Source organism: Eleutherodactylus coqui, chromosome 1 (assembly GCF_035609145.1).
Source record: "Eleutherodactylus coqui strain aEleCoq1 chromosome 1, aEleCoq1.hap1, whole genome shotgun sequence".
NCBI lineage: Eukaryota > Metazoa > Chordata > Amphibia > Anura > Eleutherodactylidae > Eleutherodactylus > Eleutherodactylus coqui.
The window spans coordinates 158773878-158795856 of NC_089837.1; the positions used below are offsets into that span (position 1 = coordinate 158773878).

Consider the following 21979-nt stretch of genomic DNA (forward strand, 5'->3'; position numbering starts at 1 on the left):
TTCGTTCTTCAGCTGGGTAATCATGCACAAGTTTTTTAGTGGTCAGAATCTGCTGTTATTTGATGATCTGATGCAACTGCCACCAACTAAGATCTGGAACTCCAGATTAGAAACAGCCTGAACATCTTCAGCTTGCAACATATCTATGGCAGCTGTTCACCTTGTTCAAGCTCGTGAAAACAAGGTTGACAATACTGTCATCGATATTCTAAATGCAACGTGAATTGGAGAAATGAGACTTGAACATTTCAGTATGCCGATGGAATAAAATGTAATAAACTTTTCTTTAAGCTAAACAATTATATTTAACTTGATCAATAATGCACAAAGGTAAAAAAAAAAAAAAAAAAAAATTCCTATACCACAGTTTCAATTGTTAAATGTCACTTTAAGTAAAATCATGGGGGACTCGTGAATTCATTGTGCCGATTCCAGCCTCCTGATTGGCTGGAATCGGCACGTGACGGCGGCGGAGCTACGCGATGACGTTTACAAGGGGGCGGAGCCAGAATGCCGGCTCGTGCCGGACCAAAGAGATGGCAGAAGACCCTTCTGCGCAAGCGCGTCTAATCAGGAGATTAGAAGCTGAAATTAGACGGAGCCATGGAGACGCCAGCGCAGGGAAGGTAAGTGAATAACTTCTGTATGGCACATATTTAATGCACGATGTACATTACAAAGTGCATTAATATGGCCATACAGAAGTGCATAACCCCACTTGCTTTCACGGGACAACCCCTTTAAAAAGCATTGTTATTTAAAGAAAGTAATTGATAGGGAAGCTTGTAATCACCTGAAAAATCTAAATTTGTTTTTCTTGCAGACAGTCATTTAGGATTACCAAAAAGAGTTTTCGGATGCTGTTGAACTGCTTTATTTGTACAGTGATTTTTTCGTTATATGTTGTACAGTATATGAATACAGCGTTGCTAAGTTTACAGTACAAATACCTCACAACCGTGCCTGAAGGTGATTATTATTTAGTGATTTGCTAGTCCATCAACTTTGCGCTCGGAGGTTTAGTTTCATCAAATCTCGTGCCAACGATTTGCAGGTTGCATCACTTGATATAACACCATGGCCATTCTGACACAAACGTATCCGACAAGCTTCACACAGCTCACTCTCATGAGGTTTGGTTTTTATAAATAGCTTTGTATGTGGAGTATTCCTTTCAAACTTCTCACGATAACAATTTTTTCTTATTTTTAAAATAACATTTTCCAAAATTTCTTTGACACTTTCCGACTGAAATGTGGGATTGATGAAGAAGTCGTTAGCACATTGCCGACATATCTGCCGAAAGGGACGCAGGAGGACAGTGCCTGTCTTGGTTTTCCCCAGACAATAGTGAAAGATAAGATTAACTACGCCAGAGTTCCAAAAATGGGAGCACTTCGAGCAGGTGAAACTGCAAAAGAATAACAGTAGTCATTGTAGTAAATCTTTACTGTACATAGAGATGTTCATAGTTGGTCAGGAGAACCACCAGAACCCAGTCTCTGATACTATAATGAACCCAGCAGAAGACAACCCTACTTAGAGCTGACTTTGGAGCCACTTTCTTGTATTTTAACCCCTTAGTGACGAAGCCTGTTTGCGCCTTAGTGACGAAGCCAAATTTTGGAAATCTGACATGCGTCGTTCAACGTAGCATAACTTTGTAAAGGCTTTACATATCCAAGTGATTCTGACATTGTTTTTTCGCCACATGTTGTACTTCATTTAGGTGGTAAAAAGAGACCGATATAATTTGTGTATATTTATTAAAAGCGCCAAAATTGGGAAAATTTTGAAAAATTGTCATTTTCTTACATTTTCAACTGTAATATCTCAAATATGTCCAAACATACTGTACAAATTTTTGATAAGATATGTATTTCCATCTGTTTACTTTATCTGAATGCACATTTGAAAAACTTTCGTTTTTTTAACCATTTAGGAGACGTACAAATTTAACATTACTTTTCAGCATTTTGAGGAACACTTTGTTTTCCTGCACCAAGCAAAGTTTGCAAAGGCTCATGAGTGTCAGAATAATAGATACCCCCCCAAATTACCCCATTTTAAAAACTACACCCCTTAATGTATCCACTGAGGGGTGTCATGAGTTTGACTGTTTTTTTTCAGGAAAAAATTAACTTTAGAGGAGAAAAATTAAAATTTCATATTTTTGCAAATATGTCATTTTAAAGACATATTTTTTCCTATAGTGCCCATGAAAATGAGGATTTATACCCCAAAATGGATACCCCCATTTCTCCCGTGTTCAGAAACATACCCATTGTGGCCCTAATCTTATGTCTGGATGCACAACGGGGCCTAAAATGAAAGGAGTAGTTGGTGTCTTTCAGAACAGAAATTTTGCTTGAAGGCGTTTTAGGCCCCATAGCACTTTTATAGAGCTCTTGAGCGGCCAAAACCATAGAGAACCCTCACAAATGACCCCATTTTGAAAACTAGACCCCTTAATGAATTTATCTAGGGGGTGTACTACCTATTTTGACCCCACAGTTTTTGAATGAATTCAAGCAAAGCAAAAGGAAAAAAATTGTGATTTTCGTTTTGTCAATTCTGTCATTTTAAAAACAGCTTTTTTTGTACAGCACACAGATAAATAAAGACTTGCACCCCAAAATGGATACCCCTGTTTCTCCCGTGTTCAGAGACATACCCATTGTGGCCGTAATCTTTTGTCTGGATGCACAACAGGGCCCAAAATGAAAGGAGTAATCGGTGGCTTTCAGAACTGAAATTTAGCATGAAGGTGATTTAGGCCCCATTGCCCACTTGTAGAGCCCTTGAGCGGCCAAACCGACAGAGAACCCCAACAAATGATCCCATTTTGAAAACTAGACCCCTTAACGAATTTATCTAGGGGTGTACTGTGTATTTTTACCCTACAATTTTTTTGGCAGTTGTATCAATTTAAAAGCTTTTTTTTTGTACAGTACACATATGAAGGAAGACTTGCACCCCAAAATGGATACCCCCGTTTGTCTCAGGTTCAGAACCATACCCCTTGTGGCCCCAATTTACTTAAAGGACACATGGCTAGGCCTATAATGGAAGGAGCACCCATTGGATTTCAGGGTATAACGGAATAAATTTCAGGCCCCATTGCCCACTTATAGAGCCATTGAATGTCTAAAACGATAAAGAACCCCCTCAAATGACCCCATTTTAAAAACTAGACCCCATAACAAATTCATCTAGGGGTGTACTGCGTATTTTGACCCCACAGTATTTGAATGAATCTAAGCAAAGCAGAAGGAAAAAAAAAATTACAATTTTCATTTTTTTGGCAATTGTGTCAATTTAAAAACAGGTTTTTTTGTACAGTGTACATAGGAATGAAGACGGTCACCCCAAAATGGATACCCCAGTTTGTCCCGTGTTCAAAAACATTCCCGTTGTGGCCCTAATCTACTTATAGGACACATGGTTAGGCCTATAATGGAGGTAACACCCGTTGGATTTCTGGGCACAACTGAATAAATTCCAGGACCCATTGCCCACTTGTACGGAATAAAAATTGACTCCCTAAAAATATCCCCCCCCTCCAGGCCCTTTTTGGCGTTCCCCAAATCTTAGATAAAAGTAATAATGTGAACTGTGCAGTATTTCCGAAGACAGGGGTAACTACGGAGGTTCGTTGGGATGGGCCCATGGGGCAATAAAACCGGGTATCCCCCCCCCCCCCCCCCCTCTTCTCATGCTTTTTGGGGGTATTTCGTGACCTCAGTAGCAGGTATGGGGTGTAAAAAGTGGCGCTCTGCGAGTCTCCGTAAGCCTGCTGAGGTGCGGCGGTCTCGCACAGAAGAGGCTCAACAAGCTGCTCCTGGAACTGCAGGAAGGCGAGCGTTCCCGGGGCTTCTTGTAAATTGCGTATTACAGGTAGCGGTCTGAATAACGCCGGGTTCACACAGCCGTAGGTGGAAAACCGCTTGCGGAGGCCCGCAGCAGATCCCAGCTGTGAGCCGGCTGTGACCCTACGCACGGCCGCATAATGTACTGCGCATAACTGACTACTCACACAGGCGGTCATGCGCAGTATATTTTTTTGTTGTTGTTTGTATTTCCCGCACCGTCGCTTAGCGATGACGCGGGTACCCGCAGCCCATATACAACGTAGTTGCGTATGGGCTGCGGGTATATCCGCGGCCATGGAGCACAATGGGCTCTATGCTGCAGTAAAATAGAACCCGCTGCGTTCTTTTTTCTGCGAGTGGATTACACAATTCCGACCCACTAATGTGAGCGGAATTGTGTAATCCAATGAGATTGATCTGTGCAATACCGCGGATCAGACGCATGCGGAATTCGTAATTCCTATCTGGTCATGCAAGATAGGCCAAAGGTAGATCGCTATCTTTTTATCACGTGACCGGGGACCGCTCAACGAGGCCACCCATCACTGCTCCAGGCTCTCGGCGACTGTTGGTGGCTAGGAGCAAGGAGATTTTAAGTTTCCTGGGCTCCCCGACTCCTGAGCATGTGTCCGGCGTTTTGCCGGCGGTCGCATGCGCAGAATCCGGGAAAGTTCACGGATGAGGATCACGTTGGGGTGTAAATACGGAGGCCTCCGTTAAAAAGTTTCATCTCCTCTAGGTGTATTCCTCAGCAATCTGAGCAGGAGTTGTCCTCTGAACCACAATTTACCTATAAGACATATCCTCTTCCAGATCAAATAATGTAAATATATGTCAATACGGTCACTAAGAATGTATGGAGCAGGCTTGGCAGCTAAACCTTCTCCATACAGTGGGTATCAGGTGGTTTCAACATCTGAAAGCCGCTGGCAGCAGCCTCAATAGGAATTGACCGATCAGTTATTAGCCATTTAGATGACCAACACCCCATTGGCTCCCCCCGCTACACAATCCCAAGGTTCTGAGGGGTTAAGAGGGCAGTCTGAGGCTTAGTGAATGCCCCCAGGTCTCTGATACATGGATCTGCATTAAGCCCTGCCTGAAGCAGAATTAGTGCAGTATACAGAAATACTGCAGTATATAGTACAATCCACCAAGTGATTACAAGTTCCAGTTCCCTGTGGGGACTAAAAAGGTTTGGTAAAGTCTTTAAAAATATTAAACTTTAAAATAAACTATTTTTCCCAATAAAAAAAAATCTAAACAAGATCACCATGTTTATAAAAGTCTAAACTACTAAAATATGAGACTATTTATCCCACATGGTGAAAGGCCAAAGACAATTTCTACAAGAGAATGTCTTGTATGATAGTATTAGCATACAGTGCCTCCCCCCCCCCCCCCCCGCCTTCTGTAAATTCCAATAGGACACACATGTCAAACACAAGGCCTGTGGGCCAAATCTGGCCTGGCACCTCATTGTATGTGGCCAGCTGGCCATACAGCAACATAACAGGCACTTCACTCAGTCAGCCTGCAGCTCTGGTCCAGCAGCTTCAGTGTGGAGTCTGTGACTGCTGACCTTTCTCCCTTGGTGTCTGCGTGCACTGTCCTGTATGTAGCACAGGCACCAAGAGAAGAGGTCAGCGGTCAGGCTCAGAAACGACTGCCCGCAGACCGGAGCTTCAGGCTGTGTGAGTGGAATGCCTGTAAGTATGCTGGCTGGGCAGAAGCCAATAGGGATGATCGCTACTGCTACTAGGACTACTATGGAGGGCCAACATATGAGACACTTACTACTGGAGCCACCAATATTGGGTACACTTACTACTGGAGCTACTATGGGGGGTTCACTACTATTATATGAGGATCACTATTACTACTGGGGCCACTATGGAATCATTACTACTGGGGCCACAATGGGGGTCACTATTATGGGGTTCACTATTACTATACAGTCTTACAATTGGCCCTTTGAAGGCTGATGTGGCCCTCATGAAAATGAGTTTAACATCCGTGCTGTAGAGGGTATGATTGCCCTTTCAGATTTTGATACATTTAGGTAGTAGTATTTTTTTACCTGGCAAGCTTTTGCATTGGTGAAATCTTCCATCCTTTCTTTTTCTGCTCTTCAGTCAAATGGTCAGTCAATCTGTAGTTGAACTGTAAAATCCACTTTTTTCTGTATCTTTCTTCTAAATCTTTCTTTTGCAAGCTTTGAAATGTATCAATCCAGATATTTCCAGATGATTTTCCAGCCATTTTTCTGAAATAAGTGATAAGAACTAAAGAACTGAACAAAACTTAGTCAAAAGACCTTTTTCTTTGCTTTATGCTGCAGTCGTATATCAAAAGCACCATCACTGGATGAAGATCTGCACAATTCAGACACAATTTAAATGACATAAATAGATGTACATAATCCCAGGGACTACTCATATTTTTATTACCAAGAGTGTTTTGAACTTTCATGCCAAGAGCAAAATTTTCACCTTTTAAAATGCTCCAATTCTAAAGGTGAATTTTATTTCTGTCTCTTAAGGCCCATTTACATGCAACGATTATCTCTCAAAATTTGTTCAAACGACCGCAAATGAGCGATAATTGTTGCGTGTATTTGCTACCATTGTGCATTTTTCATCTGAACGATGATTTTAAGGTGAACTTAAAAACCATTGTTCAGCCTCAGATTTAAAAAAAAAAAAAAACGGGCCTCAGCAGCTGAAATTCAGCAACTCAAATTCCCTGCTGCGTGAAAAGCTAAAACCTGACCTATCTTTGGTGCACCGGGTGCGGACGTTTCCATAAATTCCTAGGGGAGACTATGCGAGCCGGACAGCAAATGAAGGAGGGATTCCCTGTAGCAGGGGTGAGAAGGGTTACCCTGCAGGAGGTAATTACATTGACTGTCATTATGACGTTTAGCTCTTAAACTACCCATTAATGGTACAGACGTTAAAGGGAAGTTTAAGGGCTAAAAGTCATAATGACAGTCAGTCCCTGAGGGACTCCCCATAGCAGGGAGAGAGGGACGGGGCTAGTGGGATTTCCCCATAGTAAGGAGAGAGAGAGGTGCGCCCTGTCCTCTCTATCCCTGCTATGGAGGATTCCTTCAGGGAATCCCATCTAGCCCTGCTATGGGGGAATCTCTTGGGGTCCTTGGTGATGAAGGGAACCCCGGCGGGGACTAACAGAAGCTTATAGCAGAACATTTAAAACTCACTGTTCAGCTGAACGAGGGACTACAGGGCTGCTGCTGCGATCTCTCTCGTCCCTGAACTCCTGAACAGCACTGTTTTTCTGCAACACGCAGCTCCAGATCATGTAATTGGGTGATTTTAATGCTCAGGGTTCAATCAAGCAAAATCATCCAGTCACGTGTTTTTATGCGGTTATCCGCGGGGGGGGGGGTTTTGCGCACACTATTTGGGCATATGTAGATCCCTCATGTGAAAGAGGACTTACAGTGCAACAACAGGACATGGCTCTCCAAGTGTCTCAATTTACACAAAACAGCAAACATATGCTTAGATTAAAAATACTATATTCAATAAAATGAAAGCTACTACAATAAATAGCCACAATTGATAAAATAAAAATCCAACAGCATTAACCCTTTCCAATCCACTGTCTGACCTCTAAAAACATTATGATTTAAGGCTGTACAGCTCCGATGTTGGAAGATGTCCGTCGGGGTTCTCTTACTGTATATTGCCAGCCTCTCTGCTGTCGGAGCCTATCCAACGTGTCACCTCATGCAGTACTGGCTTTAGCCAGCATGTAGCGCTGTTGTATAACGGCAGAAAAAGAGTAAGTCCCCTAGGAAAGCCAGGATACAAATTGGATTGGAAAGGGTTAAGGCACAGACTTATTCCAACAGTAGGACAGAACGATTCTCAGCAGACCAAGAGTAACTTGAGCATGCATGTGTGATCTACTAAGCCTCGATAGTCCTATGTGTGTAGCTACATAGCTTGGGAAAGACGCTGCAACTGATGTCAGTAGTTCCAGAGACCGTAGGGAATTACGATTTGTGTATATTTGGCATTTATGAAATGGTATTCCCAAGACTTGCTTGTACTTCTCTAAGTGGCTCTGAATTTATGGTTTATATGGAAATATTTTTATATTGAGCCTATGAAAAATTGTGAAATCTATTTTACATGGACAAGTGACTCTACATGACAGTCACAACTTGGATTAGGTTTCTGTTACAAATGTTATTTGGAAGCCTGTGCTAAGAGTGCACTTTAATTGGTTGTAATATTTTTGCAATAATTGTGCAGTTTAAAGATTTTTTCCTACCACAAGGCCCCCGCAGTGGTTATTGTTTTATCAATTGTGGCTACCTATATTAAGGTGACCAGATTTTCCCAGGGTCAAAGTGGGACAAGGGGTGTGGCTTATCACAACATATGTTTTTACCTCCGTCATTATATAAAAAAATAACAGGGATCAAATTCCGCAGCATTCCTGCAGCCAAAAAAAAAACAGTCAAAATCTGCACCATTGGTGAGGATTTTGACAGGAAATCAGCCGCATATCTGCAGCCGATTTCATACTAGGCGGTGCTTCCCACTGTCAGCCCCGCCCAGCTTCTTGCTCCCAGTGGCCTCACTTGACCAGCATCACCTGACCAGCCGTGCCGCACCTGACCAGGCCACTGGAAACCAGAGGCCGGGGAGTGCTGGCAGTGGGAAGCCTTCAGAGAATCTGAGGGGGAGCACCGCATAGCTAAGGCCACTCTCACATGTGTTTTTTTACAACAATTACCATGGTGTAACGCTCCCATTGATTTCAATGAGGCCTCGCAGGCATGCGCTGGAACTCGGTGATTTTCAAGTGCTGCCGGCTCTATTTTACCGCGATTAATGCACCTCATCACCCATCACAATGGCCGCATGATGGGGTGCGTTAAAAACCGCTTTCAGATGCAGTAACCTGCGTCCAAATACGTCAGTAAAATCACAGCGTTTTGCCCACCTTGTGTGCGAGAGTGGCCTAAGGGTGCCTTAACACAGAATGATTTATCGTTTGCACAAGTGAACAATGACAAAGTTCACTTGTTCTCTCATGCAGCTTGGTTATACAGGAAGAGGAATCATTCACTCGCAAGTTGTTCAGTCATTCACTGTAGTGGTGAATGAGAACAACTCAATGATCAGTATTTAAACTGAACAATTAGCAAATGAGCCAACAATGATTTTCATACCTGCCTGAAATGAACAATGAATGCTAAGAGAATGAATGATCGATCATTCTGTAGTGTACAGAACTGTACGCTCCATAATAAAAGGTATACTTGTTGCTCAACCACACTATGCTTCTATAAATCACAATCCAAGCTAAAAAACGTAAATCAGGTAGCCAGGAGATAGGCAGCCTGCCATTGGTGGACAGGTCCTCCACACGAGTTGGTTAGTAGGAGTTAGTATAAAAGAGGGGAGGAGTTGTAGAGAGGCATTCTCAGGAGAAAGAAGTGCTGAGAGCTTAAGGCCTCCTTCCCACGAGCGTGACGCCGCGGCCAGTGACGCCGCGGCCAGTGACGCCGCGGCCAGTGACGCCGCGGCCAGTGACGCCGCGGCCAGTGACGCCGCGGCCAGTGACGCCGCGGCCAGTGACGCCGCGGCCAGTGACGCCGCGGCCAGTGACGCCGCGGCCAGTGACGCCGCGGCCAGTGACGCCGCGGCCAGTGACGCCGCGGCCAGTGACGCCGCGGCCAGTGACGCCGCGGCCAGTGACGCCGCGGCCAGTGACGCCGCGGCCAGTGACGCCGCGGCCAGTGACGCCGCGGCCAGTGACGCCGCGGCCGCGTCCAGTGACGCCGCGGCCGCGTCCAGTGACGCCGCGGCCGCGTCCAGTGACGCCGCGGCGGTAGGTGGGGAAGCGTTTTTTCACGCTATCTCCCGCTGGTTACAGCGGGAGATAGCGTGAACGGACGGCTTCCATTGACTGCAATGGAAGCCGTCAGCGCGTACAGCCCGTCCTCACCCGCAGCAAATAGAGCATGCTGCGGGTGAGGACGGGAGAAATCGCGGTGCGTAATTCCACAGTGGAATTACGCATCGTGAGCATTGTGCTATTAGGTTCAATAGAACCTAATAGCAGGGGGCCACGCAGCGGATTTTTGCCGCGAATTTACGCGGCGTAAATCCGTTTGTGGGAAGGAGGCCTAAGAGAAGAGAAAATGTAGGAATCCAATGCAGTGGGGAGGAGTAAGAAGTGTGAGTACCTAAAGTTGTATAATATTTACAGAGACAAAACAAGACAACTAAAGTAAAGTAGGAGTTTCAACAACCTAGAGGAAAGAAACAAAATCAGAAGAATCAGAAATGATCTACGATCACAAGGCAATAGAAGAAAAGAGAAGGAAGGCAGAGGACAGAAAGGATTCCGGTGCTTATTTACTGTTAAAGAGCCCATCAGTGTACAAATAGAATGTCTGCACTTCATGCCTGCATTTATTCAAATTGTTGTAAATGAATTACCTAAGTAAGCCTACCTCAAAATAACGTACTGTTAATTATACGATTAAGCTGAAAAATCCTTTTCTCTGAATGAAAAAAAAAAATTGTTTCCAGGTTTCCAACTTATTCTGCCTCCTGGAGTCCCTTCCCACCACCGAACATCTGCACTAAAGGAACCGCACCATACTTCATGGAAAAGAAACCTTTTATTTATTTTTACATTATTATTTTGTCCAGCTCAGGTCTTGACCTGTATACAGACTGGCATCACAAACTGACAAATTACCATCTAACCCTGCCTGACTCTGCAGGTAGCACCAAAAGCTAATTTATTATTGTACAAGCTGCATACTGCCGCCCCTGTGCAGCTCAGCCACTGTGACTACCACCATTGCTGCCCAACCCCCATCCGCGGTCTGACTGGTTGCAATTCGATCCTTAGCTGTGTTTACACAGAATGATTATAGTTCAAGTTAGAACGAGCCAGCATTAAGGCCATATCATTATACCCTGTCAAGAAAACAGGGGAACCATGTCATGAGAAATCAGTAACAGACATAAAATGCAGAACAGGAAATAAGGGGAGAGATGAGTAATGTTCCCCAAAGAAGTCTATGGGGAGGCAGTGACTCATACAGACATACTGCTGGAGCTAACTAAAAATTACAGATCCATCCTGCTGAGGGGAAACTGATGCTAAAAGCAAAGTACAAGTCATATAATGCCCATAAATGGAGGTATTCCTAATGTACACGAACAACAGCGTATTCTACAGACCTAATCTGAAAGTGCAGGTACACGTCAGTGTGAACCCATTCCTCAGCCTGATGGTGCAGGGAAGAGGAGATTACTCTATTGCAGTCAGTGATGGAGAGGTGGCATTTGGAAAGGAGGGACACAAGCTGAACTGTTAGATCAGCGCCCATGAGCATTCAACGACTTCACTGAACAAGGCTAAACTTTATTTTTGCCAATTTGCTTCCATACTTGAAAAGTCTCTATGTGTTAATAAGACCTCAGTTACCCCCTCTATACGTGTATTTCTAAGGGAGACAGCTGACTCAGCCCTCACAGCCACACTCTACCTCCTGCCATATGAAGCAAAAACAAAAACTCACATGGTCTGCGGCTTCGCGGCGTCCCGAGGTGGTCCGCGGCGGCGGCGTCCCGGCGGTGGTGTCGGTGTCGCTGGTTTCGCCATTGTTGTTGTTAGCGGCGGCATCCCGGCAATGTCCTCCTCCGTGTCTCACAGCTGCCTTCTGCTAGCGACGGGGCTTTAAATACACCGCCTCCAGCAAAGCGAGCGCTGTGATTGGCTAATCGAGCACAGGCAGCCAATCACAGCCAGCGCCCGAAGAGCCAATCACAGCCATTCAGTGAATGACATCACTGAATGGCTGTGATTGGCTTATCGAGCGCCGGCTGTCATCACAGCGCTCGCTTTGCTGGAGGCGAGATATTCAAAGCCCCGTGCCAGCAAAAGGCATCTGTGAGATGAGGAGGACGCCGCGCCGCAGAACACCAGGCAGGAGCACCACCGGGACGCCGCGGACCAGGTTAGTAAAGTTTGCACTGTTTAGACTGTAGGATCAGATCATTCACTTCTCGTTCAGTGTTCCAGATTTCTATGTGAAACACTGAGCGCGAAGCGCTTAAATGTAACGAGAAGTGAATGTTCCAATGATACTTTTTTAGTAATGCTGAAATTCAAGATGAACAGTCACAAGTCTCGTTTGACTTTTGATTGTTGGCTCCCATATAAACTGAAGAATTATCGTTCACTTTAGCTCGTTTTACCGTTTTTTTTTTGTTTTTTTTTGAACAATGCTTGTTACATCTAATTGTCTTCATTTGATTAGCTCCCCCTATAAGACATTTGGATGTAATCAATAAAATACGCAAATATGAGGAGTAAAGACATTCGTTTGCAAACAAAGAAATATAATTGTAATAATGGTATATCAAGTACTAGCATTAGGCTGAGCGCCCACGGGTGTTGCGAAGTCCTGCGGCAGATCTCTGCTGCGGGAGCCGCCGCCCAGGAGCAGGAGCCGCAGATGTATCTCCGCAGTCAGCCTAATCTGATGGATAGGCTGGCTGCGGAGAATCGGAATTGTAATGATTCTCCGCTCGTGGACCTGGGCCGGTGCTTTCCATAGCAATGCTATGAAAAGCGTCAGCCGGCGTGATTCGCCGGCGGTTTACCACCGGCAAATACGCGTCCGCGGACGGGGGACCTTAATTTATCTCCCTTCTTGGCTGTGAGCACAGAGAATAAAAGAATTCCTTGTTGAGCATCTTTCTCCTATGATCACTACTTCTGGTTGATCTAAAGATCCTTTAACCCTCTCCAATCCACTGTCTGACGTCTAAAGACATTATGATTTAAGGCTGTACAGCTCTGATGTTGGAAGACATCCGTCGAGGTTCTCTTACTGTATATTGCCAGCCTCTCTGCTGTTGGAGCCTATCCAACGTGTCACCTCATGCAGTACTGGCTTTAGTCAGCAGATAGCGCTGTTGTATAACGGCCGAAAAAGAGTAAGCCCCCTAGGAAAACCAGGATACAAATTGGATTGGAAAGGGTTAAATGTCAGAAATGATCACACTACTAGTGTTGCCTCCATGTACCTCTCTGAAGTAAATATAAAAAGTTTGGTACCATGTTAGCCAGTAGAGCAAAATGCGATCATTCGTAGTGCGAGAAACCAAGTAATCTTGTAGATATGATACCGGTTAACACATAAGTATGTGTGTATATATATGCATGCCTCTTCGGATCCATTTCATTATGCCTTGATGAAGGATGGAGAGTAAAAGTCTGAAAGCTCGCATTAACATGTGATACCATTAAAAGGTATCATATCTACAAGATTACTTGGTTTCTCCTACTGGGAAGAATCACATTTTCCTCTCTGAAGTGCCATGATAACATTGATATGCCAACAATATTGTGATTCAAAAATTTGATAAATGTTTCCTAATTCTAATTTTGATTGTACTTGTGATGCGCCTTACGTATTGGAGATCAAAGCATGTGCATGTAGCTTCGTAAATAACATGTGAAACGCATAGTTAATACAGCTGTTTATCGTATACTGCTTAGGCATAGCCGAAGATGTAAAACCAGTACTGGTAGTTATACAGTAAATGGGCACACCTTACACTTTCTGTGAACAGATTTGTAACAGCCCTATACAGTAAGGCAATCTTGTCTGAAAACATAGAGTAACCTCAATCTTGTCTGAAAACATACTTTGGGATAACAGAGAGCCGGCCTCATGTCCACGGGCAAAATAAGAATTAAAATCCGCAGCGGATCACGCGCATGAGGATCCGCATCCCATAGGGATGCATTGACCACCCGCGGGTAGATAAATACCCGCAGATGGTCAATAAAAGGGAATAAAAAAAAATGGAGCATGAAAAAATCCGGACCATGCCCCATTTTTGTGTGGGTCTCCCGCGGGCTTCTATTGAAGCCTATGGAAGCCGTCCGGAGACCAAAATCAGAATATACTCACCTGCTCCAGATCTTCCCTTCTTCGCGGCTTCATCTTCTCTCCGTCGCGGCCGGACCTTTTTTTCTTCGGGCTGGCGCATGCGCGCGGCACGCATCCGGCGTGCCGTGCACATCCGCCGGGCCGAAGAAAGGAGATCCGGCCGCGACGGAGAGAAGATGAAGCCGCGACGAAGGGAAGATCCGGAGCGTGCAAGAGGTGAGTTAATTCTTATTTTCAGCACTCATAATAATAATAATAAACTTTATTTGTATAGCGCCAACATATTCCGCAGCGCTTACATAGACGGGGAAATACAGAAAGACAAAATACAAACATTACAGAACCACGGTTACATATAGTAATCAGTTGATGGAAACAATAGGGGTGAGGGTCCTGCTCCAACGAGCTTACATACTACAAGTAATGGGGTGATACAGAGGGTAAAGGGGCTGGAGATGTGCACGGTATGGCGAAGTGTGAGCGATGTTATACACATAGACAATGGTCAGACATTTAGCTGTGTGACGGCAGAAACGGTGTGACTGCAGGAGCGGTTTATGATGGCTAGCAGGGATTGCAGTCAGTAGGTCAGGGAGCATGTTATCAGGCGGAGTACAGAGGGGTTTGTTTAGGGAATGAGGTATGCCTCCCTGAAGAGGTGCGTTTTTAGAGCACGCCTGAAGTTCTGCGAGTCCTGGATTGCTTGGGTAGCCTTTGGTAGTGCGTTCCAGAGGACCGATGCTGCTCTGGAGAAGTCTTGGAGGCGGGAATGAGAAGTTCGAATTAAAGGGGCGCTCAGTCTGGTTTCATTAGCAGAGCGGAGAGCCCGGGCTGGTTGATGGATTGAGATGAGGGAGGCGATATAGGGTGGCGCTGTACTGTGGAGGGCTTTGTGGATGAAGGTAGCGAGTTTGAATTGAATCCTGTATTTAACGGGCAGCCAGTGCAGTGACTGGCACAGGGCAGAGGCGTCCGAGTAGCGGCTGGACAGGAAGATGAGCCTGGCTGCCGCATTCAGCATGGACTGGAGAGGGTAGAGTCTGGTGCAGGGGAGGCCGATCAGCAACAAGTTGCAATAATCGAGCCGGGAGTGGATGAGGGCGACAATAAGCGTTTTTAACGTCTCCACAGGGCAGGAGGGACCAGCTACGGATTCTCCATGGAGAATCCGTAGCGGGCCTGATTTGAGGCCTAAAGTCCATGCTTTTCTGAAGACCACCCTAATACTAGAATGAAGGATCTTTTCAAAGAATCATCTTGATATAAGAGGAATATATATAAAAATAATGCGCTTAATAAAGCTAAACTGCCAACTGTGGGCTGCATTCATATGAACGTATATCGGCTCGGTTTTCACGCCGAGCCGATATACGTTGTCCTCGTGTGCAGGGGGGGGATAGGATGGAAGAGCCAGGAGCAGGAACTGAGCTCCCGCCCCCTCTCTGCCTCCTCTCCGCCCCTCTCCACTATTTGCAATGAAAGGAGGTAGGACAGGGGTAGGGCTAAGTTCTGAGAATTAGCCCCGTCCCGCCTCTCCCCATTTCAAATAGTGCAGAGGGGCGGAGAGAAGGCAGAGAGGGGGCAGGAGCTCAGTTCCTGCTCCTGGCTCTTCCAGCCTCCCCCCCCCCCCCCCTGCAGATAAGGACAACTTATATCGGCTCGGCGTGAAAACCGAGCCGATATATGTTCATGTGAATGCAGCCTAAGTTTGTAACAACGGCAGCCTGCTCATTAACCCCTTTGTATTTACTGGAGTGTCTGTTATACTAATAATTCTTTACAACGCAAACCTCCAACCCTCTGTTGGACACTATTTACGGTGAAGTCTGAATACCCGAGTAAAGAGAGTCAGGATAGAAGTTGGCTGAGACTCTACCTTAAAAGAACAATTTCTTCACAACCTGACAAATTTGCCATATGGAATATTTTCAATAACATGCCAAGGATGTCCAGAAATAGCCAGAAGAATGGTATAGCCTGCACACTCTATACAAGCAGGTTGAACTTCCTTCTACCCCTGTCAACTTGATGTCTAAAAAAAAAAGATCTCTATCCTGAGGATAGGTCATCAATAGTTAAATCCTGGAAACCATCTTTAACTACGTATAGCTATCAGCAAACCATTTCTTCAGGATACATGGCCTATAGTATATTCTTTTTGAAACATAGAAATAGAAACATTCAGTACTTAAGTAAAAAGAACAAAAATAATGTAAAGCTATGTTATACATACCCAAAAGATTGAAGCTGGCTCTTGTACGGATTTCTACTTCTGATCTTCTCTTGTGCTCTCCCTCTCCCTTTTTATCCTGCAGCTCTACAAGAGAATGGAAACTGATACTGAAACTGAGTGATATTGCAGAATTCCCCGTGCTGGAAACAGTCAGTTTTAAACCTTTTATGTAACCAGTCTTCTAAAAGGGACATAATATTAGCAAGCTAAGGGCTTCTACCACTAGCATTTTCTTTTAACGCTGCCATATTGCTGTGTTTTTTTTTTCAATGGGACTTTCTAATGTTTAAATCACATCGCACAAAAATCGCAAGTTTTTGCTTTTGTGGTTTTTGTGCGATGCAATTTTAACGTTAGAAAGTACCATTAAAAGAATGCAGCAATATCGCAGCATTAAAAAAGACGTTAGTGGGTAGAAGCCCTAAAGGCCCATTTACATGCCACGATTATCACTCAAAATGTGTTCAAACGAGCTAAAGAGAGCGATAATCATTACATGTAAACGTGCGGCCATCATTTACTATTCATTCACTTGTCCTTTATCGCAGAGTTTCAGCCTGCATAAAAAGAACTGTTAAGGCCCATTTACACTAAAAATTCGCTAATTGGCGATCGTTTTAGCAATAATCGGTCCGTGTAAAAGGGCGCGGGTCACCCGCATTTCGGGCACTTTTAGCTGATCATTAAAATCAAGCTCACCTAAAAAGTGCTAATAGCATTGTTTCCCCGTGGAGAACAAAGGATCTGAGCCCAGATAATGCCTCCGGCTATTAGCTGCGCTCAGTGAAGGCTTCATTATCATACATAATTGGCATTTAAGTAGCTGAGAAGCAACTTAAATACTAATTATTTTTTATGCAAAATAAATGCTCAAACTGTTGTTTGAGAGATCTTTGAGCGATTATCTGTTCGTGTAAATGGGCCTTTAGTTCATTCACTTTTAGTTTGGTTTATATGACATTTGTTCAGTCTTTTAGTCTTTCAAAGGATTTGAGGGGAGGGGTGATTGTTTGCCCTGCTAAGTACAATGACTACTTTTTTTACACATGTTGCAGTAGACAATGGCTTTTCTTCACACTAATTAAAAACCTTCTGGCTTTTGATCAGTAGCTAGTGAATGGGCTTTTGCCTACTTAGTAGATCGTTAGGGTTTCTGTTGCTATAATTGAACTGAGGCACTTTCTCCCTTTCCTTTTCCCTGCTCTTTTTTCCCTCTTCTTTCACCCCCTCCCCTTGTTCCCTCTTTCGATTCTCCACTCTTAATGGTAAAGTCCCCTGGTGCAAGCACCGAGTCATGACTGAATCCTTGAGTAATGTCATTGTCTTTCCCAGTCATCTTTTTTACCCCCCAAGCTGGGTACTCATTAAGCCAGAGATTCTTCACATAAGCACGCGTCCATCTGAGCAAACAACATACGCAGTGTTTACATGGCCAATGAGGGAAATGGAGAGGATTCCAAACAATTATCTTTACATGTAAACACTCAGCATTTGAAAGCAAAAGTCGTTAATTCGTTCAAACAGCAATTCTTGCATGTAAATGGGCCTTTATGATTATTTTATACAGGCTGAAACTCCGTGATAAACGGCAAGTGAACAAATAGTTTTGTGAACAAATAGTGCACCATGTCTGTGCATTTACACGCAACAATTATCGCTCCCTTTCGCTCGTTTGAACTAATTTGAGCGATAATCATTGTGTGTAAACGGGCCTTTAGACTTCTCTGGCAGACCAACAATTTTAGCGCTTATTCAGACATCCGTATATCGGCCGGGTTTGTATGCCCGGCCGATAGAAGCCGTCCCTCTCTGCAGGGGGAAGAGGCGGGACGAGCCTGGAGCAGTGCAATGAGCTCCCACCCTCCCTCCGCCTCCTCTCCGGCCCTTGCCACTGTTTTCAATGGGAGGGGCGGGCGGAGCTTTATCCTGCCTTGGAAATTCAAGTGTATAAACAAAAAAATCATTTCAGTATTTCACCTATTATTATTATTTTTCTTTTTTGCACGTTGCACTTATTGCACGTGCATCATAATTAAATGATGGAGTTTTCTCCATCTAATCACTTTTTTTTTTTTTGCTATGAATGATGGCATCATTATTACTTGTGTGTGTTATTATTGTTATTGGATTAATTTTGGCATGTAATTATGGATTTTTTGTAAATATATTTGAGCACATTTTTAATCCATTTATGGTTTTAATGGGATTCTAATATTATGAAGGGAATTTATGTCACTATGTAATTACACTTTGCACAGTAATCATATACTTAATACTAGAAATAGCCTATTGACCAATATACTGTCATGGTGGGAGCGATGATTTATAATTGTATGTACTGGTTGTACTTGTATTTTATTCATTTATATCTCTGCTAATTGTGGGCTTAGAGGTCTAGGGGGCGGTCCTATCAGTGATTGACAGCTATTCCTGTATGCACAGTCATACAAAGATAACTGTCAGTCACTGATAGGACCGCCCACTGGACCTCTAAGCCCACAATTAGCAAAGATATGCTCCTCAGTCACCACACAATACCATTTCCCATACTGGGAAAACACAAAGGAAACACAGAGAAGTGCTGGAACCACCAACCTGTCTTGGTCAACCTGTCACATGGTGCTCTTATCCATGGCATCTTCCTGATTAGAGATGAGCGAGCCTGCTCAGATAAGGCAGTTACTCGAGCGAGCCTCGCTCTTCTCGAGTGACTGCGTTCTCGTCCAAGCAGGCTCGGGGGGCTGCAGGGGTAGCTGGGGGAGGGAGAGAGATGTTTATCACTCCCACACACACACACCTGCTTCCCCCGCGCCTGCTCGGACGAGAATGCAGTTACTCAAGAAGAGCAAGGCTCGCTCGAGTAACTGCCTTATCCGAGCAGGCTTGCTCTTCTCTATTCCTGATAAAATCCTTGCTTACATACTATACTATCTGTATATCTATAAGCACCCATTATGAGGCTATGCTCACTTACAGAACACATACTGAGCAGGCTAGGCTGCAAGGTTCTATTAAAGGGCGACTTTTATGGGTGCTTCCCACCACACAATAGGGGTCACTGTCTGAGTCTCTCCTCTTCCTGCTGGCATCATACAGATGACACAATAATACAGTACTGATATATGGATCACATACGTATGCCTCCATATTTCAAATACTCTGTATAGTCTTCGATGGATGTTTTCCATCTATAAAACAGATGAAAATAGTGCATGCTAGGATTTTAAAATGTATGCTTCTTTTATATGCTTGTGTGAATAGCTCCAGAAGTAGCATTCCAGAAGTTGCTTCAGCTCTGTATTACAGGCAGAAGGAAAAAAATGGTATTTCTATCAAGTTAAATTTCACAGATGGGCAAAGAAACTCTTTTGGATACATCACTATAAACTGAGAGAGTCTAAAAAAATAACTTTATTGGTTCTATTAAAATATAAACTAGGCTGACAGACAAACACACAACAAACAAATCTGGGTCTCCACTTGTCCAATGATGGACGTTGGGGAGGATAACCAGAATCTGCACACCGCCAACACACTTGTATTTACAGTATTATTGAAAGGGCAGTCTCGTGCTCCTTCACTTAGGGCATACATCACAAGAGGTCAAGACAATTCGATGTGTACCAAAGCGTCACACGAGGACACCTTTATAATGATCAGTGATAAACAAGGTGTACGGATAACTGTAGAGATGAGCGAACATACTCGTCTGAGCTTGAAGCTCATTCGAGCATTAGCCTACTCAAGATACTCATTACTCGAGACGAGTACCCCGGGGTGCTTGGGTGCTCAAGGTAGAGTCTCAGCCAACTTCTATCCTGACTCTCTTTGCTCGGGTATTCAGACTTCACCGTAAATAGTGTCCAACAGAGGGTTGGAGGTTTGCGTTGTAAAGAATTATTAGTATAACAGACACTCCAGTAAATACAAAGGGGTTAATGAGCAGGCTACCGTTGTTACAAACTTAGGCTGCATTCACATGAACATATATCGGCTCGGTTTTCACGCCGAGCCGATATAAGTCGTCCTCATCTGCAGGGGGGGGGGGGGGGAGGCTGGAAGAGCCAGGAGCAGGAACTGAGCTCCCACCCCCTCTCTGCGTCCTCTCCACCCCTCTGCACTATTTGCAATGGGGAGAGGCAGGACGGGGGTGGGGCTAATTCTCAGAACTTAGCCCCGCCCCTGTCCCACCTCCTTTCATTGCAAATAGTGGAGAGGGGCGGAGAGGAGGCAGAGAGGGGGCAGGAGCTCAGTTCCTGCTCCTGGCTCTTTCATCCTATCCCCCCCCCCCCCCCCTGCACACGAGGACAACGTATATTGGAAAGGGCTTTAAATATAAACCCTTCCCTGAAAAACAAAGAAAAGTGGTAAAAAAAAACCCCAAAAATACATACTCCCCTCCATTTGGCTGCCGGGCTCAGCCATAGCTTTCTAGTTCTGAGCTATCAGCATACGGGGATTTAAAATCCCTGCCTGCTGGTAGCTCTGATTGTGATTGATCAGGTGACTGCCGAGTACTTAAAATGGTGCCGCCCACAGCTCGCTCAGACGCATGCTGGCAGAGTTTAAGGAAAGAGCTGCAGCTGAGATAAGGAAAATATTAGAGTAGGGATCCTCTCTTCAAGAACCCAACAGTCCTTCTTAGGGCTACTCCTCATCGTGTGCATCAACAGTCTTTCTTAAGGCTATTCCTCATTGTTTCATTACTTTTTTTGCTAGCTGGGAGCAGTAGTGCACCAATTTTTTTTTTCAAGCATCTAGGCCTGTGCAGACTATCTCACATCTCCCATTCGCTGTGTGCAGTGAAGTAGACATAATTGTCATCGCTAAACAGTGGGCTAATTTTTTCTGGGGCTGTGCAGACGATCTCACATATCCCATTCGCTGTGTGCGGTGAAGTAGCCATAATTCTCATCGCTATACACTGGGCTAATTTTTTTTTCTGGGGCTGTGCAGACTTTCTCACAAATCCCATTCGCTGTGTGCGGTGAAGTAGCTGGAGTTCTCATCGCTAAACAGCCCACTAATTTTTTCTGGGGCAGTGCTGAGTATCTGACATCTACCATTCACTCTGTTGGGTGAAGTAGCCGCAGTTATCAGCACTATCCACTGGGTTAATAGTTCTCTGCCACTCTCTGTGAGCTTTAAATTACCCCTAGGTATCAGCGAAAGACAGCAGGTTAATTTTTTCTGTCACAGCAGAGAGCCTTCGGTATCTACAAGTCTCTGTGTGCAGTGAATTAGCGCCAGTTCTCAGCGCTATACAGTGGGTTAATTTATTTGGGCCCTCCTCTATCCTTTATCCGACATGAGGAATAGGGGTAAGAATCGAGGACGTGGGCGTCCAAGTGAGAGTGTGGGCACAGGCCACAGGCGGGGTGAATCACTGCCGGCTGCTGAGGGATTAGGAGAGCGCCGCATCTCTTCGCTTCCCAGCTTTATCTCACATTTTGCGGGTCCGCGTGGTAGACCTTTATTACAAGCACAGCAGTGCAGGCAGGTCCTATCGTGGATCGCGGATAATGCGTCCAGCAATGTATCGAACACCCAGTCTTCCATGCAGTCCACTCCTACCGGGCTAGGGACTGTACCTCTGAGTCCTCTGGCTGCTCACTCCAGGAAAAGGATAAATTCTGAGCAGGCAGACTCCCAGGAACTGTTCTCGGGTTTCTGCCCTGATCTAGAAAAACGGTTCCTCACCCACCAGAGGAGTTTGTAGTGAGTGATGCCCAACATTTGGCAAGTTCCCAGAGTCCGGGTGATGAGGCTGGGGACTTCTGGCAACTGTCAAGAGCTTTTTGTGGATGAGGATGATGAGACAGTTGTCTGTCAGTGAGGTTGTTGTAAGGGCAGTAAGTCCGAGGGAGGAGCGGACAGAGGTTTCAGAGGAAGAGCTGCTGGACG

General features: G+C 44.8%; 1 protein-coding gene across 2 annotated transcripts; it reads right to left on the reverse strand.

Moving 5' to 3' along the window:
* Positions 1 to 867: 867 nt before the first annotated feature.
* LOC136610955 (receptor-transporting protein 3-like) lies at positions 868 to 16129 on the reverse strand. 2 transcript variants are annotated; one of them, XM_066590176.1, is made up of 3 exons: positions 16076 to 16129; positions 5953 to 6138; positions 868 to 1411 (listed from the first exon to the last, which is right to left on the reverse strand). In XM_066590176.1, exons 2-3 carry the CDS (start codon positions 6132 to 6134, stop codon positions 1000 to 1002), a joined length of 594 nt encoding a protein of 197 aa, XP_066446273.1. In that variant the 5' UTR covers positions 6135 to 6138; positions 16076 to 16129; the 3' UTR covers positions 868 to 999. The 2 variants fall into 2 exon arrangements, with proteins under 2 accessions (XP_066446273.1, XP_066446264.1); XM_066590167.1 differs by lacking the exon at positions 16076 to 16129 and adding an exon at positions 11458 to 11520.
* Between the last annotated feature and the right edge of the window lie 5850 nt (positions 16130 to 21979).

Bases quoted from the DNA above. Each gene is read 5' to 3' on its own strand.
- LOC136610955 (XM_066590176.1), bottom strand. From the start codon at position 6,134: ATGGCTGGAAAATCATCTGGAAATATCTGGATTGATACATTTCAAAGC. The intron at 1,412-5,952 runs GTAAAAAAATAC...ATTCTTTTGCAG, and splicing joins CCAATGCAAAAGCTTGCCAG to TTTCACCTGCTCGAAGTGCT.